The 25,849-nt window shown below is 39.7% G+C and overlaps 2 protein-coding genes across 9 annotated transcripts in view; one reads left to right on the forward strand and one right to left on the reverse strand.

Moving 5' to 3' along the window:
- SH3TC1 (SH3 domain and tetratricopeptide repeats 1) overlaps positions 1–8,980 on the reverse strand; it is a 28,343-nt gene extending 19,363 nt beyond the window's left edge. For all 3 annotated transcript variants that reach the window (XR_009274658.1, XR_009274657.1, XM_058803623.1), the window contains exons 1-3: positions 8,852–8,980; positions 3,364–3,609; positions 1,018–1,092 (exon numbers count right to left, since the gene is read on the reverse strand). Coding sequence is in view for 1 of the 3 variants with exons in the window: in XM_058803623.1 (XP_058659606.1) it covers positions 1,018–1,092; positions 3,364–3,565 (277 nt within the window). In the remaining 2 variants the exon portion in view is untranslated. The remainder of the gene's footprint in view (positions 1–1,017; positions 1,093–3,363; positions 3,610–8,851) is intronic.
- A 12,134-nt stretch (positions 8,981–21,114) lies between these two features.
- ABLIM2 (actin binding LIM protein family member 2) overlaps positions 21,115–25,849 on the forward strand; it is a 130,690-nt gene continuing 125,955 nt past the window's right edge. For all 6 annotated transcript variants that reach the window (XM_058804211.1, XM_058804213.1, XM_058804215.1 and 3 more), the window contains exon 1: positions 21,115–21,266. In XM_058804211.1, coding sequence (XP_058660194.1) covers positions 21,251–21,266 — 16 coding nt within the window. In that variant the 5' untranslated portion in view covers positions 21,115–21,250. The remainder of the gene's footprint in view (positions 21,267–25,849) is intronic.

Consider the following 25,849-nt stretch of genomic DNA (forward strand, 5'->3'; position numbering starts at 1 on the left):
AGAGTCTCTGAATGTTGTTCAGATCACTGCTAAAGTGTTGACATTTAAGTGTTGACTGCTAAAGACATTTCATTTTACCTGAAAACATAAAAATATAAAACATGCTGGCACAAGAGAAGACTGACTTTAACATATACACATTCATTTTACTTAACCAAATTGGTTCTGAAGTAGAATATATATATATAATAGTAGACACAATCTAACTTTTACAGAAAGTTAATGAAATAATTCTTACATTTAATTAAAACAACAGAAATACAGCTAATTATGTCAAAAAACCCCTATAATAATGCCTCAGAGATGAAATATGATCTAAAACCCCATTATCATCTCCAGTCTGCTTCTGTGAGAAGCAGTCTGTGAGACCCAAATTCTGTACACAACAAGACGAGCAGGTACAAAAAGCACAAATAATTTGAGTAGAAATAACCATATGCCTGGGGAAGACTGCCTGCCACTGAAGTGATTTGTCAGGTCAGGCCAGAGAGCAGGGAACAGCTCAGTGCTGGCTTTGATGGCACAAGAAGGGCAATGTGCCAAGACCCTCAATTCACAGTGCCTGCCATGAGCCCTCCTGAGGTGAAGCCTGCTGAACCCACTTACTGAAAAACTGCACTCAATTGACACTTCACTGAAAATATAGCATTAAAACAATAAAAAAATACTTGGAAAGGCCACAAACTTAAAAAGATAAGACATTTGAAGGATTGAAAGGCATATGTAAAATAAGCTATGAACTTTTTTATTTGCTTCTCTTTATGTTTTTTGTAACCAGTATAATATAGTACATAAATTATTTCTGGTTTTTATAGCAGTTGCTCTGTCTTTTTGTGAGAAATCCTCAACAAATCTTATGCATAAGTTGGTCACTTCACAGCTGCCATGAAATACATTATAAAACTTACAAGACTGCTGACTGCAAATATTGACATAGTTGAGTTATCTCAAAAATAAAAAGTAAGCAGTGAGAAAATCATTATCACATAAAGATAGGATGGGAGAAAAATGCCTTACCAGTTGGAAAATTCTCTGCCTGACTGGGAAGGGTCCTTGAACTGACATTCATGCATTTTTCACTTTGAGAACACTCTATTATGATAAATGAAAGGAATGGTTATGTGCATTTTCTAAGTATACAAAATACTCTGAAAAAAAACCCCAACAAAATACCCCTGCTTTCAAAGCATTTGATGCATCAGATAATTTCTAAGACAGAATAACTATTTTCTCCCCTTCCTGCTATATAATTCCCAAACCCCACAAAAATTATCTGCAGAATATTTCTTTCCTCCTGGACTGGAGGGGGAACTTAAATCTTTATTGCTTCATTTTGATGTGAAACTTCAAGATGGGGAATTGGTAGAAAGAAAGGTTCTCAGGAAGCAATTCTCATTTGGAAGAGAGCAAGGGTCAGACCTAATTTTCTCTTCCCTTACACCTATATTAAAAATGGCTCCCACTGATGCTTCAGTGGAATAAATTGCTATGCCTTGTACCAATTAATACATGGAGAAAAACAACTCTTCATCTGTTATACATGTATGTAATACTTGTGAGGGGATACTGTAAAATCAAGTGATGTGAAGTTTCAGGAAAATATCACAAATAAGGTATGTTTTGTATTAAGAGTAATCTGCCTTTTTTTTTAACCCATATTTTTTCCCCTCCTTTGGGGTATTATATGTTTTTGTGCTGATAAAACAACCATTTCCATTCTCTCAAGTCTTCATATTTCTAGGAATAAAAGAGAAATAGATCTTCTGTTTTTTTCTAGAACATTTCTGAGGCAATTTTCATGTATCCCAAGACATTACCCTATGAAGCTCTGCTTTTAAAATAAACCCTGTAATATAGCAGGGCATGGTAATTTCAAAGTCTTTTCGCATCTTCCCTCAAGTGTATCTATCAATGTTACATGAACAAAGTCATGCAAATAAATAAGGATACATAAAAAGAGTTTTCCCATCTCACAAAGAAAGGAAGCACTAAAAACATGGTCTTTAAGGCCTATTACTATCAGATACTCAAACTATAAATTGAAGTCCCCAAACACTTTAGTTTTATAGGGTCTTGGTTGAGTGTTTGACAGAAACTTTGGGGTTGGGGTTTATTTTCTTAATATGGATTATATGATGTTTGCTTTTAACTAGAAATTCAATAATAAGCTCACCACAGAGCCAGCTGAGTGTGTTTAGGAAATGTTCTTAATTTAAGTCCCCCAGATCTTCTGGGACCAGACTTACCTGTAGTTCTGCTTTTTCTGGTTTTAGTCACAATTACAAACAGAAGGTGTCAAAACTTTGACAACATGTTATTATTTTTATAATCATTTAATAGTTGACAAGAACAATAAATTAGAATATGTTTTTGATATGTGAACTATTATCACTATTATTTTGATATTAAAAACTAACTTTTCTTGAAAGGTAGTTATCAAGACATTAACAGCCTTTGCCTTTTCCTAAAAGTCACAGAAATGGATATCAGCAAGCATTTGAATTACTCATCAGTTTAATTTCAAATAATAGTTTGCTGTTAAATTTAAGTGAAAGGGTAAGAGCTATTCAAACTGTATTTCTATGATGTCTAAAGTTTTTAAAGTACTATAATTCGGTTAAAAAACTTAATATTAACTCCTGCTGGGTGGAATGTCTTGCATACTTCTTGGAAAGCTAAAGAGAACCTTTATACTGCTCTGGGATGCTTGTACCTGGTCTTTGATGTCAGAAATGTTGCAGTTGTGAACAGAAAGATATTGTACAAGTCACAGGACATATACTTTTAAATTAAGCAGGTTTTTGTCCATGATTTTTTGAAGTGTTTTCACATTAAGAACACTCTTGAGCCTACTGTAAACTAAGAGCCTGGTAATTGCCACCTTCCTATGTCCCTCCACTCCTCTACCCAAAAGGTCCCTCTGACTTGTATGATTTTACCCCACAAAGTAGATTTTCTTTAGCATAAAGGCAGTAGTACACCTCTGATGAAAAAGGAACTAAAAAACATTAAAATTGAAACTTGGCTTCTGAATCTTACAGATATAACAAAAAGTGCTAGAAAAAGAACTTATATGTCAGTACCCTGGCTCTTGGGTTCTGATAATTTTCATCTCCTCTTATCTTACTAAAAGATAATCCATTTGCCTGCCCCAAGTGAATTTCACTGTAGATTGAATCTATGCAGCATTCCTATGGAGGAAACATAGCTGCTTTTTGTATTCCAAAAGAAGCCCATCTGGGTTCTGTGATTCTGTGAAAAACTCATGAGAGTTCTCAGCTTGTGCACCATTTAAAAAGCACAATAATTCAAGCACAAGAAGCCAGGAGCAGAGGCACCAGGATGTATTGTTTGAGGTTTTACCCATTTGTTCTTGCAGTGTGTCCATCCCAGCTCCATCCCTGAGGGTGCTGATGGCAGCATTGCTCTCCACATGTTTGCAGTCACACCTGCACATTTCCTGCTCTGCTCCTTCCCTCTCCAAGTTCCTGTCTTGCTCTCCCTCCAGAGCAGGGACAATGGTGTTAGTGCTGAGCATAGATGTGCCGCCTGCCAAACTCTCCATGATTTGACGTTCCTCACAGTGACACAATTAACATTATCAACAACCTGAAAGGGAAAAAGAAAAATCAATGACATTTTTTTAAAAAGCATCAGAAAAGATGAACGCATTCAAGAGCTGTGCCTCTCCTTCAGGAGTTATTTTTAATTGTAATATGGATTAAAGAATTTTGCTATAGGCTTTTTTAAGAGGAACTGTTGTGTAACACCCAAATTTATCCCAGAAAAAGCTCCTGCAATGAGGTGGCATCATTGCTTTAGGAACAAAGCAACAGACTTGGCTAACAGCAACAATCCAAGGCCTGAAGTGAAATATACTTGTGCCCACTGCTAATTATTTGTTCTTGGCCAGCTATAAAGCAGAGCCTCCCAGGGATAACATCATTCACATCAACAGAGGAATTGCAGGGGAAAAACATCATTTTCTAAAGGTGACAAGAACAGAACAAGTACTGCATGCTGAATTCAAACAACAAAGAGGGTTTATATAAATTCAGCTAAAGAATGAATCCTCCACAGAACCCACTGTGCAGGAAGACAGGCAGCCAAAGAGCCAAGTATTACTTTGCAGCAGAGCAGAAAAAAAGCCCTACTGAAGCTAGAGGCTGAGTCTGGCAGCAAGACTCTATTTGACATGATCAGGAAGAAGGAATAGAAATGGCAGTAGAGCACAAGTGGCTGCAAGCTTCCCTGCAGTCCCTGAGGCGAGGCATCCTACAATGCCATTTCTTGGGCACAAGCTACTTGAGGGTCAGGAAGATGCAGCCAGACCACCAGCCAAAGCATCTGCAAAGGATGTGACTCGAGGAGCCAGAACATGCCCACTGATATTTACACCCTTTTCCTCAGTGGGCTTTCACATGTGTCTAAATGATTTCATAAAGGCAAAGGATAGATTTTGCTTTAGGCCTGTCATTTGGATTAAATCTGAATTCCTCTGTGTTTACTCCAGCCATACTCCATTAACAAGCTACATTCATGATGAGTGTCCAAGGTTGCAGCCTTTGGGAAAATTCATCTCATTTTTTTTTCCAACAGAAATTGGTTAAATCTGAAGCTGTAGATGAAAGATGCTCTTCTACTCTGCTAAAGCCTCAGACTAGTACCTGGTCACCTAGGATCCACTTATGATCTGCCTTTACTCTGGTCAAGAAATGTCCCACTTCTCCATCTACCATGCAATGGGGTGTCCCAAAGCACATGGTTCTGGCTTTTTTCTTCACAACCCTGCCTTCCAACACTTCTTGCCCTCCAAGCTTCACATCACAGATCCTTAACCTTGAGCAAACCAAGCACCAACATGAGCAGCACAACCTGCCAGCAGCCTGCCAGGGTAAGCAGGTACCTGGGACAAGGCAGGATCTGTCTGCACAACTTTCCTACTCCTTTACAGTCATTGAAACCTTTGCCCCAGATGAGCACTTCTTGAAAAAACAGTGAACTATATATAGACCTAGGCAAGTTATGCAATTATAGAAAATTAATGAGGTATAGTTACAGGTTGGATGACCAGCTCAGAGAATTAAATCATAACCAGATTTACCACAAGTTAATGAAGTATGAAGAAATCTAGGCTGGACTTTGCTTTAATGTTTTCATTGTCCCATTTTGCCATTTATTCAAAAGTACCTATCAGAGTGCTGAAGCTGAATTTCAAAAGATGCTTTTGGTGCTGCATCACAGTTCTCTATATAAAGCTATGTGTAAAAATTCATATATGCACCTACAAAACAGAGGTGGTAACTCAAACACAAGTAATTTTTTTCCCTTCTCTCTCAAAAGAACATTTGAATTGTCATATTTGGTTGACACTGAAAAACTACCTATCAGACTTGATGACCTAGTTATAAATGATTAAAAATACAGGCCTGCCAAGGCCAAACTCACTTTGCCAGGGATCTGTTTTTCCATTCATATAGCTGATCTTTTCCTTGAAGTAATGAGAGTAGCTAACACCATTCTTTTCATTACTGTACCAGGACTTCATGAAATGCATTCCGATTTTCACACTTAGAAATGAAATACTTTTCTGCCTATATTTTGTAAATATTAGTGTGTCCTGATTATGATGATGTAAATATTTTGGTAGTAATGATACTTTGGTTCCTAAAGAGGTTGTTTAAATTACATTGTTCTATGAATCCAAAGCCAGTTGTTATTTTTAGATCAGGATTACTCTTAATCCCAGAAATGAAATTCAGCGTTCAGATTTTTCATTTTTTTTTCCCACAAGCTCCTATCCACAAGCAAAATACCATCCTGCACAAAACTTAGGAAGAAAACATACTCTGACTGGAATTATTAGAATTCAGCTGAATTGGAGAAGAGATATTGATAAAATTTTTCATCTCTTCTGCATCAGCTTCTGTGGATAAGAGTAACATATATGCAGGTCTGTGAATGAACTTGGAAAGCTTGGTGCTACAAGAGCAAGTTGGACATCTGAACAAATCAAAATGGATATAATCTGTTTAAGAAGATTCATTCATAGAGCATAAGCCAAGGGGAAAAATCAGAATGATTTAAAGAAGAGCAAAACAGGTAAGTCCATATGTATATTTTCTCTGGGTTCTTCCAAGATGCACAGAAGAAAAACTCAAACCTCAAACATTTTTAGCAGTCATGTCCTCCTCTACAGATTTCTTTTCCATTTTTACTGTTTGCCTTACCAACAAACGTCAACCCATGTGGCTTTGTGTAACTACTGAGAACAAAATAGTAAACTTTCCCATAACTAGGACCTTGTCTACCTAGGCCCTTTTGAATGTTTACCTGGCACCTAAATGTATCCTAACTGACACAAATTTGGTCCCAAGCGACAAAGAATTCATAGAAATTTACATTAAATCCCTGTACTTTTATCATTTGCCTTTAACTATCATGTAAGTACCCCAAGACACATAAGCAAAGCTAGAGTATAATTATCCTATTTATTATGCTGATGCTTTCTCAATTATTAAATTGTTCCACCACAAATGAAAGCAGATGAAATGGCAGAGAAACATTCATCTAGTATAAAACAGCTTTAGAGACTACTAAACCTCACTGCTTGAGTCCCTCTCATTATTACAGATTTCTTCATAAACCTACGATGCTAGCAAGTATAATGGTAAATTAGCAACTAAGCATTTGTTGATAGCAACAAATACAAGATTAAGATCTTCAAGAAAATATCTTTAGTGAGATCTAAACATCTTCTAGAGCAAAGATCATCTTCTAGAGTAAAGATCACTCACCATATAAATTTTGTCATCTCTAACTAGTTCTTGCAATCTACATTTATGTGTAGACTATGCATGCTGACTACGCATTTTATTTATAATTTAGAAAAAACCCCTATTTTTCTCATGCTTTTTGAGGTATTTTTGCACCAAAAATTCATATTTGGTGCAGGATGTTGGCCATAAAACTTTCTAATCATCCTTTTCTTCTGAACCCAGAACCAACCTCTACTCAAAAGCCATGTGGCCAAGATGTGGCTGTCCGCACTGCTCAGGGGGAGGCTCGGTTTCTGAGGCAGCAGAGGGAGGAGCAGCAGATGCTGGACAGCTCAACACCTTGGGTGCTCCTGGGTGCTCCGGTGTCCTCCCTGCCCATGGCCCAGTCTCCCTGGGCACTGGGAACGTGTCCAAGCCTCTGTGTGCTGCCCCACACCCTGTCCAGGCTTGTGAGGCTCAGAATGCCACTGCACCTTCTCTGTCCCGTCTCAGGTCACAGCAGGCAGGAAGGGACAGTATCCAACAGCTGTTGGACATCGGGGGGAAATGAGATACTATTTTTGCTTCTGGAAGTTAACCAGAATAATTCCTTTATCATCCCTTTCTGTGTGCTGTTGCTTCCTTTTTGCTCAGTGTTTTCCAAGCCCAGCTAATCAGAAGAAAAACATATAGCTTGAGATTTTCCATGCAGGCTGAGGGTTGTTTTTCTCCCCTGCCTTTTTTTATTATTTTTAAGATGTGTTGTGGATGACAGGAACACCAAGTCATTCCCATTTAAAGGGTGTTGAAGGAGAAAACCAATAACACTCACTGAGCCAGATTCTCTTTCTCCCTCTAAAGATATATTTCTGAGACTAGGACCTGGTATACAAAAATGGGCTTTATTCAAACTAGCTGCCTAACACCTGCATGCAATACAATTTTTTTAAATTCATCATCTTCCGTCTAGGAGCCTCAAGAAAATGTACTAATGACTTACTAAGGACATTTCTTGCAACTGTACTACATTAAGTTAATCTAGGTCATTTTCCCAAACTGATGCTAGAGTAGTTATTTTATCCCTTCCTTCCAGTTCCAGCTAACATTTCACATCTTCTGTGTTAGGCTACAAACATCTTAAAGCCAAGATCATTACAAACCTTTACCTTAGAGAGTAAATCACAGATTTGATCTCTATGAAATTCAGTCACAGGTATGAATGTAAGGAAAAAAAAAAAACATATTAGGTTCTGTATAGGCAGCAATTTTTATGTATTCCACATAAAGGTAAGCAAACCTATAATCAGGGTTCACAAACTTAGGAATCTGAGTGCTTTCCAAAAATGGAAGATTGACTCCTTTATCGCAGAAGTAATTTGAGTTTGGTTAGCAATTCTCAGTAAACAATGTTGCAATAGGTATCATTGTTCCCAGCTGGTCTACAAACAAAACAGCCCTAGCAAGCTTCAGAGAGCCAACAGATACCTTTAAAAGCTTTAGCCCTCTCTATTATTAATTTTCTCTATATCTCAGTAGCACTGAAATATATTTTCCATCCTTAACACAGCTCTAAAAGCACCATACATATAAATTTCCAAGTTTAGATATGGAAAATTGGAGAAAAAAATCCACAATCTCATAACTGCTTAAAAATAAGCTTAAACTCTAGAGATGCTTTAAAATAAAAATCAGATCACTGTTAGAAAACTATAAAAGGCATCTGTGAATCTCAGTACTTCATTCTGAGTGCTAGATGTGACAGAACTTGGCCTGTGGCAGATAATGCAGAGAAATAAAGCAGGAGCTGTTGCTACTGAATCACAGCCCAGCTGACAGCACACTACCTAGAAGAGAGAAACAGAGCAGCACAGAAAATCCCAGCAGGTTCTCATAACTGTGACAGATCACATTTACACATATTTTCCAGTGATTTCATTATGGGCAAACTAAAGAACAGAACACTACTGAAATTACCCATTTAACTGGCTGCAATTCCAACACATTGACAATAACATAGCCAAATACCAGACCACAAGTACCTAAAGTAAAGCAAAAGAGGGAGATGTAGACACAGAGCCCAGGACTTGCCCTACCTTTTCCAGGTCTGATCCACTGTACCATGCTGGTAAAGAGCAGGCAGGTCCCTGCCTTCCTCAGCTCTGCTCAAAACTGACTCCAGCTCAGCTCTTCCTGTTTGACCTTCTTATCTTTCCTGTTGATTGCACAGCCTGGCTTGGATGTGGCCAGCACACAAAGTTGTCTATTAACCAATACTGTTAATTCCAAAACTTTTTTTCTTTTTTTAGAGAAAGAAACATTCCTGAGAAAGGAGTTGAGCTACTAAAGTTCATTATGCAAAGCAGAAATGTATCCAGTGTGCTGGAAGGTTCATTCACACACTCCAGCTTTTCATAGCAATAATTTATTGTGGCATTTTGCATTGGTGGCTAAAATCTCCAAGGGACACATCCAGGGCATTTTCTTAAAAAACCATTGTTCAGAAAAAAGTTACAAACAATCCTTCAGATAAAGTACAGGACTTTGTCACCGTTTTGCTTTTGACTGCAAAATTAGATTTCTTGCTGTCATTACAGCTGCAAAAACACTGATGAAAAATTTTTTCACAAAAAATTTACACCAATATGCTCAGGTTTAAATGCAGAAGTCTATTATTTAGCAGATCTATGCAGCATTAAATATCAGTTTGGGGAGTTGAGCAAGACTGTTGTGGAATGCACACAGAGTTTATTTTCTGTGTAGCAAGACTGATCCATGTGCCATATCCTAAATGACCCACAAAAGCAGTGGGTTCAAGGTGATGGTCTGTCCCCACTGCACTGCTGCCCTCCTACAGCTCTTACCATCAGGAGTACCAAAACCAGACCCTTCAGGTGCCCCTGAGACCTTAGTTATGACTCCTGCCAGCCCACCTCAAGGAACATGCACTTGAGAGTTGTTTTTAAACATTAGAATCAGGTATTAATTACAAATCATGCTCTCATTTACCCTACTTCATCCCATCACCCCACATAAACAGGAATTAGAAATGCTGCTTCACACTGATGGGGCAGTCTGTTCCTGCAGTGTGCTTGGGAACTCTCCATCTTCCCAGAAATTATGCATTTGGAAGGTACTCAAGTAATTGTGTAAATCACAACCAACCAATCATCCCAGAGGGAATTAATTTGATATTGCACTATAATGCAGTACATAAAGCATACCACTTCAGGAGTAATTAATTTATGTAGCTACTGTGCCAACAGCATGAAATACCACATTTCTGTCACCACTTTACTGATTTTCCACGAATTTCATAAATGTCTAACTCTTTTCATCACATTTATTTTATATGTCTATTTAAAGATAACTTTGGTTACATTTTATTACACCATTTCTTCACTGGTATTCCTCTTTTTTTAATGTGATTCAAAATAGCTTTGAAAAAAACCTCAAAGAGTCATCTAAGCCTATATTTTTCCCAATGGATAATAATCTTTCAGTCCCTATTTCTGAGTCCCAATCATTGCAGAATCTACCACTGATTAGTATGTCCCTAAAATCTTAAAAGGTACAACTAACTTTTATTTTAGAATACTGAAATTAGGAGAGATGAACTCACTTCAAGAAACACATAACAAAATAGGACCAACTGAACTCCAGGCTCCTTATCTCCATTTTCTATACTATCCTAAAACAGTTTGGGTTAGAAGGGACCTGTAAAAGTTGTCTTAGCCAACTCCTCCCTGCAATCTTCAACTAGGTCAGAAATCTTCAGCTTCCTCTGTGATTTTACTCTGAAGCCATGCTCCATGGTATTTCATCACACCACAGCCAGTACTTCTTGGTGGTGTATATGGACATGTAGTTTGGGTGAAAAGAAGAAAAAAAAAAAAGTTTTCAATTTTAAAGTAATGACATCAAAAGTTGGCCCCGTATTTCCTGTTGTCTTGTTGGAACAGTACTAATCTGCATTACAAAACTTTAGGTGAATAAACCTTATTTGACAGCTGCTCCCATGAAATAACTCCAGAGACCAATATATTGCAGCAAACAGGAACAAGCAGAGGTAGCACAGATTGGTTTCCACATTAGTAATCACATCCCTTCTACATTCTAATTACTATGAATTGTGCTACCTGTTTCAGGTTTCCTTTTGCTAAAAATCAGGTGCAAAGTTGTTTCTTCTAGCCAATTCTTTAACTAATAAAATCACATGAAGACTTGATGGTCCTGTTTATGTTGAGTTGTCCCTGATTTCTTCAGAATTATTAAAAGAAGCTAACAGGAGGCTGGGGAGGACATCGGGTGTTGATACAAAGCACTTCCTCTAATTGTCTCTCTCAGGCATTGCTTTTCATCATCCTGTTTGTCTGCCCTTCTGCAGCTGCATGTTTTTCTGACCATTTTTTCACTTCAACAGCTTGTTTTACGGAAAACAACACATTTTAATTTTAAGGCTGACTTATACCTTCCAGTATAACTATTATCCCATCACAGCTGGGGATATACCTGTGAAGGAACAGTCCTTTGCCAAAGGGTCTAACTCGTAAAAATATTGAGGCATAACTCATTTGATTATCCACTGGTAAGTGGCAGAAATGCCAGTTTTAGGTGATAAGGGGTATTTCTACACATTTTACTAAGTTCCTGTCTGATTTCTTTTGTCCCAAGTCCAATATATATTAACAAGTATATTGTCCCCTGCTGGAACCCATCATAAAAATATCCTGTTTGTTGCATGTTTTGCTGACTCTGGTATTCTCCACTATTTACATCCAGCACAGCAAATTCAAAATCACACAAGATACTGACTGCTGTCTTGGCTAAATTACTCTCTGTTGGTTCCTCTTTCAACACCCACAAAAAAGAAATGTAATATTATACAATCTGTATAGCAAAGTAAAAAAAAAAAAAAAAAAAAATCAATTGAGCCCCTAGATGTGAAAAACATTCAGCTTGAAGTACTAACTCACAGTGGTGACATTTTAGCTAACTTACCCAGTTATATTAATTCTAGCCAGATTATCAGCATGCATGAATATTAGTTGTGTTATGTGCACGCTATGATTACACACAGCTTCCACAGAAATAGGTTTGGCCACATTTCCTTTTGTTTAGCATGTTATTTCTCCACAGCCACTGCATACAGAACTAACTAAAGTGCTTTCTGCTGATCTCCTGTCATCTTTGCATCGGCCTGCTTGAAAACCAGATAGCTTTACTTTCCCCCAGGTCTTAAAAAAATACCATCCCAGCTCCATAGCCAGGTTCAGAAAGGAAAAACAGAAAACATGAACAGAAAAACACACTGTCACCCATCTGTAAGGAAATGCTGTCGCCTTCTAGTCTGCAGGAAAATGCTGAGTCAAAGCATCCAGCTGTGACACCACTTCCACAGCTCCTGAGCTATTTACACAGCCCACCAAATAATGGCTGTTTGCTTACAGTTACCCTGCTAATGGAAATATTAAATTGATATTAAATTAATATAGAATATTAAATTAATTGATCTTATATAAAATATAATGTTATTTTATATGATTTAATATTATATTTAATATATATTATATTAATATATATAATAATAAATTAAATAATTAAAATGCTAATAATAGATGTTACTCAACTTGTTATTCCTGAGCACAAGAAGCACCATGGTACACACCTGACAGAGCTTCCTCCCAAGTTCAGCATCTCCCAAGTGCCACTGCTACTCTCTTGAAAACGCTTTTATCTGCAGACCAAAAAGCCGACACCCTCCTAACCAAGGAAGCCCATATTGAAATCTCAGCAGGCAAAAGGGGATGCAGCCATGATTGGATTCACAATTCCATCTCCCACAGCAGAGAAGGAGAAAACTTCTAGAAGAGTCTCATCAGCTCAGAATAAAAATTGTTATTATCACTTAGAATCACTAATCCTTAGATTAATCATTTCATTTCTTTACTTTATGGCTGAGCAGAGTTTATTTTCTGCCCCATAGGAATAACAACCTCCCAAATCAAGCACAAACTTTGGAGTCCTGTGCAGCACAGAAAACACATGAGTTCTCAATTACCCCAAACCAAACACCCTGAGAGTTTGTATTCACAAGCTTCAGCATAGGAAATGGGCTTTCCCTATTTTGCTTTCATCTTGCAAGTAGAATTAAATTCCTCTTATCTACTGGAATTAACAAACCACTTGGCAAATAAAGCCCCTAAAACATTCAAGTATAAAGAAAATAGGAAATATATGTTGACAGGGAAACAATAATTCTGTTCATCTAAAAGCTTCTAACTATTAAAAGGAGGGAGTAAAAAAATCAGTACGCCAGACAATTTACACTTAAACTCCCACAGAATGTCCTTTTTTTAAAAGGTTTTTTTTTCCCCTTCACAGGATAAATCCTCACCTTTCACAGCATTACAGGAGAAGTGAAGAAAAAATCAGGTGCTTCCTTTTATAATTAGGCAACGGGATTTTTAATTAAAGGTTAACTATTTTCAGCTGCTTGAAATTTTCAGGTAGTTTCCTTATTCTTAAGGAAACCTTCTTATAGGTAGCCAGCAAATAATCATATATCACAATCATATATTGAGTAGAGATTATTTATTATCCTGTTCAAATGGATTTGTTATCTTTTTTCCTTCAGAGGATTCTTTTCACAAGGTCACAGATCCATCAGGGTTGGAAGAAACCTTCAAGAGCATCTAGTCCCACATTAAACATTTAGAAAAAGGCATCACTCAAGGCTTTTTCCTAGAATAAGATTTCTTGCTGAGGTTGTCAGCTTTTCTGCTGTCCTTTAAAGCAGAGAAAACTATGTCAGTATATTTAAAACTGTTTATTCTGTGGAGTGGAGTAGAAAGCCACAGCTCCTTGATCTTAAAAAAGAAGGGGGAGGAGCAGCAGCAATGAATATTTAGTTCTGCTTCAATTCCTTCTGCCTTCCTAGGATTTGCATAAATGTGTACTATTTGAAATGTATTTTTATCTTTCTATGTACATATTCAACTCTTTTCTTTACTAGCATGCCAGAGCACTTCTGCGATGGATAAAAAGACTTTCAAGAAAGAAGTACTTACAATCCTTAACCACACACTGAAACACTTAATTTGCAGAACTGAAATTTTACCCATCTGTTTGGTGATTCTGCTTAGTGCTAAAAAGTGCAGGGCCATGGAAATTTATTTATAGGAGCTTGAATATATGTGGAATACAGATATCTCCTGAGCTAGTTTTGGCATTGAGAAAGTAAATTTTTACTTCCTTAGGCATTCAAAAATGGAGAAAAGATGTTTCAATATGGATTCAATAGAAATGAAATCTTGCTTTTGGCTTTCCTAATGCTCTGCGGAAGAACATGCCTGAGGGAATATCTGGAAGACCAAAACCAATAGATAGCCATCAGGATAGAAACAATCACAGAATTTCAATTTATCATCCTATAAGCTCTGTTCCATTCACTAAGTGCAACTTGGTTTACTGTCAGTAGTTTTCCCTTTGACCGAGGTAGCCCAAAAATACTGTCTTCCTATAGTTTGGGACTACCATTTCCAGCCACCAAAATGTCCACTGTAGAAAAAATCCTATAGTGGTACTTCTAACTTCAACAAATTGTCTTCACATAGAACTAGCAAAATATTGGAATTTTTCCAAATTAGTGCTGCCCTCTAGTTGAGACCCGAAGAAGGGTTTACTTGTCCCTTTTTTACAGCTTTATCTGTAGATCTAAGTTATAATTTCTAGTAACATCTTTCCTCTCACATTTATCTTTTTAGACCATTTGGCCACAGGTACCAGAACTAAATATATTAAAAGGTGTTTATAAACATAACAAGCACAACACTTTCTGCTTAGGTATCCAGCCTTGTATGCTTGAGGTCATACTTCTTATAAGAAGAATAAAATCTTTAAAAGGTATAGTCCAAACCTCAGTCTTGAGAAATATGAGGAAAGATTTCTATTTTTCAGGGAAAATCTGAGACAGTGGAACTTTTGGCAATACAGATTTGAAAATCATGAAAACTCCAGCTGCTTCCTGTCCAGAATTTGGCCTTGGAACCATCTTTAAATTCCATTTATGGACTTTTGATTAAATCAACTGTACTTGCACTGGCAACCACAGACAATAGTGGTGTTAAGGTGTGAATGTGTGGGGGGATGGTATAAAAAGATTTCTAAGTTTATGCAGCTAAACACAAAAATTTTAATGAGCATAAACATATTTTGGACTCACTCCATTAAATGTCCATTAATTACATTCAGTGATATTTTTTCCACTTTTTCCCACATTTGAAAAAAATATTGTTTCCATTCCTTCTTTTTTTCCAGTTGACATCTGTGCATACGTCATCCACAATCCCCATGTAAACTTTAAGTCCTCATTTAAGTGGGCTGGGTCCAGGCCATTTCACACAGACTGAGACCTTCCCCTAGTGAAGCCTGGAAAGCAACACTGATAGTCCAGGATGGCTTTGTTGCAGCTGAGGACACAGAGAGGAGCATCAGTCACAGCTGCATTTTCTAGGGCCTGATGTCTCAGGGATGTTCACTGTCAGCGTGGGCTGAAAGTTCCTGCAAACTGTCACACATCTTCCAGGCAAAGCCTCACTTACAGACAGTGCTACACGAGAATTTTATCACCTCAGAAGAGTTTATATTCCGCTGGCATGAGGCTGTGTTGTATGGGGTTTTTTTACATAAGGACAGTGTTAGCTATGCAGTGTAGGATAAGGAATGGGAAATCAGCACACATCAGCCTGGGCTGCAAAACAGAGTTAAATTGAATCAGGGCCATGAATTGCAATATCATCTACTCCAAGGGAGAGGCTGCAGCTTCACATAAAGAGTGGTTTTCCAAGGAGTCACATTTGCAAGGGATCACAATATACTTAATAAGTATTAACCTCTCTGCAACAAAAATGACCTCATTATCCTTCTTGTTTACTACAGAAAGGACAACATTATTTACATGTTTACTGATGTAAGTGTTGATATCAGTGGTTACACACACTGTGTGACATGGCACTGAAATCCTTGCAAGCTTCACCTGCCATTCCCAAACTAAAATTAAATTTTTGCCAATGTTTATTGCAAGTGTAGTGACTTTTATATTATTCATGCTTTGTCTTGGCTCTTCCCCAAACCCTTTGCATTTGTATTTCTGCCCATTTCATTGCTGTGACCTTGGAGTTTGTCATCCTTGTGTATGAATTCTATATGGATGCTCATCATTACCTGCTAGACTTCCTGCCACGTGCAGCAGCCTGCAATACCAAAATTTATTTGTTCTGACCAACTTTCCCAAAGCTGACTGCTGACATGAGAGAACAGTCTTTGATTGTCTCACTGTAACAAAGATTCCTTTCATCCTCAGCCATTGCTCCCTTTGATGTTATTTCACGCTTGCTGTTTTCAAAGTTTGCCTGGGAGTTTTATTTGACCTACTGATCATAATGCATTTAGGTTTGTAATGGGTAATGGATATCTAAGTTATAGCTGCTGATGCAGGGTTTATATTCTTCCCATGGTGTGAGAGGAGCTTTGTATAAAAGTTATTGCTGACATCTTCATAGTGCAACTCAGACATCTTAATATAGTGCCATGTTATTATTTCATTACTGCTGCTTCACACTAATTCATTATTTATAAACACGTGTGCTTCTGCCTCAGTGAGTAGCTGGAAATTTATTCCCATACCCAGAATCTCATTTTAAGATCCCAGTCTGTTACTCTTCTGGAACTTAAGATTGCCTTATATTTTATTTACTACCAGTGTCATTCCAATACAGCAAACAGAGTAAGGTGGTGGAGAGGTAACTGCTGTCATTGGTTGCAAACACAAGGATGGCTTATTTTGGCAACTGCCCCAGTACAAGTAGTTCTGTGATATTGTAATTTTAATGTCAAAAAGCTCATACCTCAATATGGAATTAGTCATAAAATTACAGAAGTTCAAGTCTAGTTACTGTAACCCAGGCAAAGTAGCCCAGCCCTGAATTCCTAAGAGATATATGACACCAGAAAAATAAAAGTAGGAATGTTTTTAACACAGAGATGTTTAGGGAGCTTTCGTCAAACAAAAGAGAATCAGTAAAAAACAAAAGAGGGGTCATGATAGCATGTCATTTCAGGTTCTTAATATTCTGTGATACAAAAGAATTTCTATTTTTGAATTAATAGGAAAATGACATATTTCTGTAAATTTATAGAACATGATTGAAGGATAATTTGTCATTTAAAACATAAACATTTAAAAATACATTACTGTAAATTGCAAGATTTCTTTTGTCTTCCAGAAGATTTAACACCCGTCAAAAGACAGCAGCTTAGATTAGACAGCAGTTTAGATTGAAAAATCAGCCTATAAAGTAGATCTCAGGTTAAAAGGTAAAAATTACCATAGATTCTTAGGAGCTTAAATTCAGTTTTCAGGACTATACAATAGAACTTAATGGCATGAAATACAGATCTGCACAGTAAGATTCACAAAAGCAGGTCTAATTTATGCAATTTTTTCTGATTTTTTTTTTCCATGACATATCTATTTAGGACAACTTCAGAAGGGTTTCAAAACTAATAGCATAGCTGGCACAAAGTACTTGCTCTTTTAAGTTTCACTCCAAGTTGGTATTTGACCTGAAAATCTCGTGATACTTTATCAGCTTTGAACATAAAGCCAAGGGAAAATTTAACCAGGTTAAGCAGCTGCTTGGATTTGTAGTTTTCTATAGTCTGGATTAGCATGTAAAACACTTCTGGCAAGTGGATGAATAATGGCTTTTTCACCGTTTTTTTTTTGTTTTGTTTTGCCTTGTTTGTTTGTTGTTGAACGTTGGTTGGTTGGTTGGTTGGTTTATTTGTGTTGGTTTGTTTTGTTGGGGTTTTTTGGAAGACATAAACGTTCTGCTTCATTCCCAGTGCAGAAGTTTTAGTTCCTCTCTCTCTCTTGCTGGACCCTCCGTCATTGAGGTACTTTTAGAATATGACCCCTCTCATATGGCAATGACCTAAAACACTTTCAGACAAATAATCAAATAAAAGTAATAATTTTATTGTCCGGTAAGACCATGACCACCCTGAAGTTGGAAACTTCAGAAATATTAGAAACAATCCTTTTTTCTTGCTTCAGCTGGACCTTTTTTAATGCAAGACACATAATATTGAATTGTTTCTTTACATTTACAGTGCTCATTTTTTTTTCTTTACATCAAAACATATTCCCTTACCCCAGGGAAGACACATAAATATATATTCCCTTATGTGAGGAGGATGCATTTCTGATAACTGGGATGGTTACAAATTCAGTAGATAGTGAAGATTTTATTTTCCTGATACAGCTAATACAATAGAGAAAACACAAAGATGTACTAAAGAAAGACATAGAATTTAAATGCATATGGACAGTAAAATGTAAAGTTCTTCCATAAAATTATCCAAATAATACTGGTGGAGATTTTTTAGAAAACACTTCTATGCTAGAAAGTGCATTTGTCTAGCATAACATTTTTCAAGCATTTTCAAAATCAATGCTCTTAGAAGAATTAAGGATGACACTGAGGATGTGAAGGAAGAGACAGGATCATCAGATTTGTCAGGTGCCCATTGAATTCCCAGTAATGACAGAAGTGGTGCAAAGTGCTGACAGGTCAAAGGCTGTCTTTTCAGTCTTCTTCACTGCAGCTGAACAAGCTGATTGCTTTCAAAAATGAAAATCAAGAGATGACTGCCCACTAGCCTGAGATTGGTAACAAGAGGCTGAATATTACAGCGCTCCAAAGAGTGTATCTGCCCATTCTCAGGACAGATCATTGTCCTTAAAGATTTGAGCTACTCATTCTGTGACTTGGTGCTCAGTTTAAATTGTTTAGTATAAGCCTTCTTGGTAGCCCTTTCTGGACGGTTTCACTTTGACTGTGAAATTAACAATTTCACCACACTTTTGCTATCAACCCTTTTCAGGCCAGCTTATCATAGAAGAAGATAATTTTTTTTCCGGAGAGCAAGGATAACATCAAATTCAACAGAATTCAGAATAAACTCTGGCAACTATTTTTGCCACAGACCACTCATCCACTGAACTGTGACCTTTTCCCAAGTAATGCTTGTGTCATCTGTGTCTTCCATGATACTGAACTACTTCCAAAAGTCATTGAAGCAGGGTTTTTTCTGGTAAGCTTGGGAAATGTCTTTTTTAGACCTTTCAAGTGCTGATTACTCCCTTATTCACTGGTTGGAGTAAGGAGATCTTATCAGAAGCAGACTGTGATTTTTCCAGGGGTTCACAGGAACTTTTAATCAAGCTTGTGGCAGGTGGCATTACCCTAAACAAGGGGAAATTTGAAATCCATGGCTTGTTTCTCAGTGTTTCCAAAGATCTGGCTCTGTGAGGGCACTTTGAGCAATTGTGTAGTAACCTTGACCTTTAAGTTGTCTCTGTGACTTGTAGGAAAATTTTCCAAAACATCTTGTGGCCCTGGGGTTCCCACTGCAATGAATTTTGAAAGGCTTTAGCATACATTCTCCTTTTGCCACCCAGCAGAAGGGTCAAACTGTCTTTTAGCAGCCTTCAAGCCCAAGGCTGTTTCCTCTTCATTACCTCCAATATGGATTGTACACCCACCACATCCAAGACAAGAGTTCTGTCAAATTTAGCTTTTAAAGCAACACTTATGCATAGCCACAGGGTTACTAGCATCAGTCAGAGATTGCCTTGAACTTATGATGATTATTATATGCAAAGACACTTCATAATTAAAACCAAAGTTGGTAATTAAACAACAAAACTCCAGAACAAATGACAGAAAGTGACAGCAGCATGGTACTGAAGTTGCAAGTCACCCATTTTAAGGAATGACTAACTAGAGTAGGAGTGAAGGGTGGAATCTGATGGAGCAGTGTAAACTCATAAGTGGCACAGAGAAAGTGAAAGGGAAATGTCTGCTTGCTATCTCTTCAAGAATGAGCAGGTATAACGTAAAAATAGCAAACAGCAGGTTCAAAACAACAGCAGATAGTTCTTCACAACAGACAGTTCAGCTGTGAAATTCCCTGCACAGGAGGCTGTAGTTGTTTGAGGGGTGCCTGGGTTCCAGCTACAACTGGACAAGACAACAGAAGAAAATCCACAGAAGGTTCTTCTAAACAAAGAATACACATCTGGCTCAGGAAATCCCTCAGCAGATACCCACTGATGGTGGCTGTCAGGAATGGGATGTTACTTGTTTGGATTGTCTGATCCTGTGGCTGTTCAGATTGCAGGTGACAACCTCTGGACATAATCACTGCCATTCTTCCTGATGGCAGTGATTATCTCCAGAGGTTCCCCATGCTCAGCAGACAAATGTCATGAGAGCCATAAGGTACTGCCGTTCTTACACAGGGCCAAGGACCACGATTCTCTATCAAAGTGTGATGTGTAAGCACTGCTACAGAGCTCATCTCTTCAGTTTCAGGTGGAGGCTGGGAAAGCTGTGTAGGTTTTGTGCTTACAACTGTTAATTGAGTTATAACTTTTAGGCAACTGTCAGTGGAACAGAGCAGACTGATATTAATGCAAAGCAAGTCTTCACATCCCTATTTCCTCATGCTGTTACTGTAACCCCAAGCTGCCCTGAGCACAGTCTGAAATCAGCATCAGAGCAGCTGTGCAGTACAGCACGCTTATGCAACCACGCTGGCTGCTATTGTATTTGTTAACACAGATGTTTGTTTCTTAAAAAAACATCCCATCAATTCTCACAGAAACAAAATAGATTTTCAGATAGATGAAATACTGAATAAATCGGTATTTAATAAACAAATGGCTCTAATAGTAATTGTGTGCGCTTGTACTTTCAAATCCAAAGGATCAGTGAAAGTTCACCTGCTCCAGAAAGCATTGCTTTATCCTGCTGAAGGCCCAGACCTGCTGCCAACACCTTCCGTGCGGTGCAGCGCTGCGTGGGAGTCCGGGCTGCGCTGGGGAACAGTGCAAGCATCCTCATGGTCACTGCCGGGCGCTTCGGGGACACGCCGGAGCACATGTGCACCTCACGGCTTTCCCCGGCCATCGTACGAGCCCAGCACCAGCGGGACAGGAAAATGCAGAGGGAGATCTCAGCCGCAGGGCGAGGGAGGCCGGGCGGAGCGGTGGCTGCCGGCAGGTGGGAGCGGGCTGCGGCTGGGGCCGAGACCCGGAGAGAAGTTTCTGCGGGGCGGGGGTGCTGCAGCAGCTCTGCCCGCAGCAGCGGCGGGGCCGGAGCCGCAGCAAGGCACGGAGGGGGATGTAGTCCGCGGGGCTGCCTACACTTCCCAAGGTGCCGCCGTGCCATACTGAGCGGAGCCGTGCCGTGCCGTACCGAGCCGAGCCGAGCGGAGCCGCGGCGGGACTGCGGGTGCCGGCACCTGGCGGCGGGGGCGGAGCGCGGCGCGGCCCCGCTGCGCGGCGGGCGGGGACGGAGCCGGAGCCGGAGCCGGAGCTGGAGCCGCCCGCGGGGCGCGGTGACGGCGGCGGCAGCGGGAGCGCCATGAGCACCGGCACAGGTAGGCGGGCGCGGGGGGCGGCCGGGACCCCCCGGGGCATCTTTGCCGCTGCCCAGCTCGGGTCCGTCTCGTTGCAGCGCGGGGTGCGGGCAGCGGCAGCTGGATAAAAATTGCTCACCTAAAGGGACCCGAAAATACGAGAATCTGTATGTGCGCCTGTGGCGGGGGGAGCTGCCGCAGCCGCGGGCGCTGCCGGAGCCTCGGGCGCTGTCGGGCGGGAGGGGCTGCGGACCCAACGCGGGGCTCCGGCAGAGCCGCCCCCGCCCCGGGCGTCCCCCACAGCCCCGGCCCGCAGCCCGCAGCCCTGGGCATTCCCCGCAGCCCCGGGCGTTCCCCGCAGCCCCGGCCGGAGCCCTCAGGACGGGCTGGAGCGGCCGCGGCCGGGCCGCCCCGGCTCCATCCCTGCCGGTACCCAGCGGCTCGGGCGGCTCGGGCGGCCCCGCAGCCGAGGTGCGGTGCGGGCGGCATCAGCTGGTGCCCCGGCATCCCGGGTGGGAACACACAGCTTTTCAGACGGGGATATTTGGGTTAAAAACCGGCCTTTTTTGCTGGGTGAGATATTGTGGCGGTAGAGAAGGTGGATGTCAGGGATGTGCCACGGTGCCCAAGCTAGGATTGGCGCCCGGAGGAATCCAGTTGCCCAGGTCAATACAAAACTAATTTATCTTGTGATACATGCAGGATTTGAGAACTGACTTGGAACTGTATTTTTTAGCGATTCAGCATTCATCTGCGTTGAGTGTCGGCGGGGGGTGGTTACTTCAGAGCACAGCCGATTGCAAAATATTACAGTCCTTAAGGCAAATGCAGGATTGTGCACAGAGGAGAGGGGACTGTGGGAGGTGGTTGTGTATTTCGTTTGTGAGGGTAACTGTAGTGCTAAATATACGCTCTACCACAACAACAGGGAGAGGCTGAATAGCTACAATTACGTGGTGACTCTGTATGTCAACATGCTTAATCATACCACATCCTCGCAGCGAGCCAAAGGGGAGCCTGCTGCAAGCAGAGAGGAGAACGAGCTCCCGGTTAGGAGAGTGAGTGACCTGGGTCAGGCACCTGCTGCAGATTGCAGCTGAAAGCCGAGTCTGGCATTTCCTCGTGTTTGTTGATGGTGTAAGTACTTTCGTGTGTGCTGATTGTCCACGTCCTCACATGGTCTGTGGGTGAAACACGGACTGCCAGCATGCTGGTCTTCTCTCTGGAAGTGCCCAGGCCAAGGCAGGTGTGCAGGTGAGAGCAAGGCATGTGTTGAAGGGTGTTTGAACTAAAATAGAAATCCCTAGTCTGTTTCCTGCCTTTAAAGAGCATCGGGATAATTGACAAGAATGGTAACATCTCCTTTGGCAATGGTGAAATGCTGGTATGGAATCCTCTCCTTGGTCACCTGGCTGTATGTAATGTTGAACTGAAGAACATGAAACACTGAGAAATGTTTAAATTCTATTGTGGTAGAACTGAGCCTGGTAGAGGAAATACTAGAGTGCAAATTTTTCTCTCTATAATATTTTAAATGTCAGTTAAATATATTCTGAAGTTATTAGCCCAGTAGAAAAGTTAGTGCAGAAGAGACTTGACACAATTCTATCTCAGTAATTGCTCCAAACACGGTGTAAATTAAATAGCAAAAAAGAACAGTGCCAAGATAAAAATAACATCCTGGGAAAAAAGAGTGGAAAAAAACCCTGAGAGTTCTTAGGTCTAATTTGAAAGAATAACTGGCAGTTTTAGGAGTTTTGGTTTTAAGTATAGGGTTAGCTTTGATCTTTACAGATTTTGATTTTGTGTCTCTGTGTGGGCTATGTAAACAACCTGCAATCAATTCTCATGATAAATTAAATGTGAGGAGCCCATATCTACTCAGTGAAATCAATGGAAATTTTCCATTAACATTGATGGGTCAAGTATTGTACAACAAATTCAGTGCCAGGTTTGTTTAAAATTGCTGTTCCCAAAAGATTTCCACCAAAATTACTATGGAAAGGCTTTAATTCAAAGTCTGCTGTTTACTCTAACAGAAATATATTTCTAGTTCTGCAAAGAAAAGGGTGCAGTGGTGTGTTAAAATCAGCCCCACATAAGTTCCAATGAGCTGCTGCATGGTTTGGTAATCTAGGAGAAATTCCCAGTATTTCTCTTACTCTTGAGGTGGAGCAAACAGTTGAGAATCTGCCTTATTACTCCAGAAACTTTTGCTCAGTCTGTGTCCTCTCTTGCACCAAGGCAGCACATCACTCACTGTCTGCATCACGAGGGTTTCTGGCAGTGCTGTGACACTGCTTTGCCACTTTAACCATAACATTTGGCATTAGATACAGAAATGCTTATATTTGGTAAGGGTGATGTAGTTTGTAATATATTGATAAAGGTAATACAATTTGAAATGGTTCAGTAGTACATGCATTGAGCCATTGTCCTGATGAATGGCTGCAGACTCAGGCTATAATTTTAAATCTAGAAAGCATATGATCACCTGTTATAGTAAGACACAGCTCAGATGCATCATTACGTGTGTTGTAATTAGATTTTTCCACGCATGATTTTCCTCAGCTGCCTTCTATATATACTTACCATTGGTTTTGGCTGAGACTAATTCTAAGAAAGAGCCTATTCACTGATTTTTATACCTGGGAGATTTGCATGAAATGGTTGTGCTTTTAGGATACTAAAGGTACTTTTAAGAGTTTATAATATGGTTTTTCAGTCTAATAATTAAGTTCTTTGCCATCTTGAAACCATAGCAAGAAGAACAGAATAGGTTAAATATTTGAAATTGTGAAAATGAGGTTCTCCTCAATTCCCAGAAATAGGGTAACATGATGTCTATTATTTAAGTGAAAAAAGGGAATCACAGAGCTAATTACATACTAGGTGAGTTATCTTAGATTAGATTAAATTAAATGTCATGACACAAATTCACACAGCTATTTAGTCTTTAAACTATTATATTAATGGGGCAATTTGATTGCATGGATCAGAGAACAGCTAATGGAGTGTCACAGCCCGAATGGAGCAGGAATGTAGTGGCTCTGGTTACAAAAGAGGTTACTCAGGTTGGTCACACAGGGTCCACCTCAGCTTGGAGATGATTAATTCCTTTTCAAAGTTCACATGCGACTATGCTGATAAGGATCCTCCCTAGAGACAAAAGTTATGATTGTTTCAGACTGTGCTATATTTTATACTTAGATACAGAATTTTTCTTTCAGCCCTTCGTTCTGGGCACTGGTAAAAGAGCATTGAATTACTAGACAGGAGCACCAGGAGGTCAGTTTGCTTTGGAGTTTGCCTGCTAATGAACATGCTACCTTATAAGGTGCAATCCTACATGTTTCATAATTAAACAAGAGTAGAACTACTTCATTTCATTGCCATTTTAGCCAGGTTTCCCTGAAAAAACCCAACAACCTCTATTTCCTGATGGTATTTTCTTCCTGAAAATTGGGTTGAATTGCAAAGAGTCTATTTAATTTCTTAGACTGTAAAAATCAGGAAACTGTATCTTGGGATTTGTTAAGGTTTTAGGGAATTCTGTACAGCTCCTAAGAAAATGGTTTCAGCTCAGTGCATGTATCTTTTAAATGGCCGCATGTTCTTGGATGGTAGAAACGCACAGCACAGTTAGGAGAGGGTGAAGTAGGTCAGAAGAGATTCTCAGTGATGTCACATCAGCTGGTAACTCCTGTCTGCAGGACATCCTGTCTCCTGGTGGCCTTCCCATGCTGCCCAGGTGCTGCAGCCCATCTCTGGAAAGGTGAATGGTTCTGCTTAACAGAATCCAGACATTTGGCTTTCTGAGTGACGTCTCCTCCTTGCTCATTTGTCTGTTTGCAGTGCAGCACCTGCCCGGTACTGAGCACCTTTCTGGGCTGGTATGGGCTGGTGTCTGTTCACTTCTGACTGCCCCTGCAGTACCAGGTACAAGCAGTCTGCTTTCAGTTTTGCTCCTCAGGACATTATTGCTTATGTACTTAATCACCAAGAATTATCTTTGACATGAAAACATAGAGTGTCACTGTCATATTTTCTGGAAAAATCCCTTTGCCAGGATTTCTTCTCCTGGGAAGCTGAGAAGCCTCAGAGAAAAAATGAAACCAATAATTATCTGATTCCTTCTCCTGTGTTTTGCTGCTTTGGAATGTGGTTGGATATTGTTTATCCAACATATGAATTGTTTTTACTTAATGACCAATCACAGCCAGTTAGCTGTGCTGGGACTCTGGAAGAGGTCACGAGTTTTTCATTAATATCTTGTTGACCCTTCTGTAAGTATCCTTTCTCTATTCTTTACTACAGCTTTAATATAGCATTCTTTTATATAATATAAGTATATGAAATAATGAATTAGCCTTCTAAGAACATGGAGTCAGATTCATCATTTCCTTCCTGCCATGGGAGACCCCGAAAATACCACAAGAGAGGTCTAAGAAATGTAGAGACAATTGAGAACTACCAGCATGGCTGCTTTTATCTCTCTTCTTCTGTGCAACGGGATGGCCAACATTCAAGAAGAAATGAAGAAATCCTGATTTTAGTTTTGTTCGATTTGACAAACAATTCATCTCTACACAAATTAAGGCTTT

This window comes from Ammospiza caudacuta, chromosome 4 (genome assembly GCF_027887145.1).
Source record: "Ammospiza caudacuta isolate bAmmCau1 chromosome 4, bAmmCau1.pri, whole genome shotgun sequence".
NCBI lineage: Eukaryota > Metazoa > Chordata > Aves > Passeriformes > Passerellidae > Ammospiza > Ammospiza caudacuta.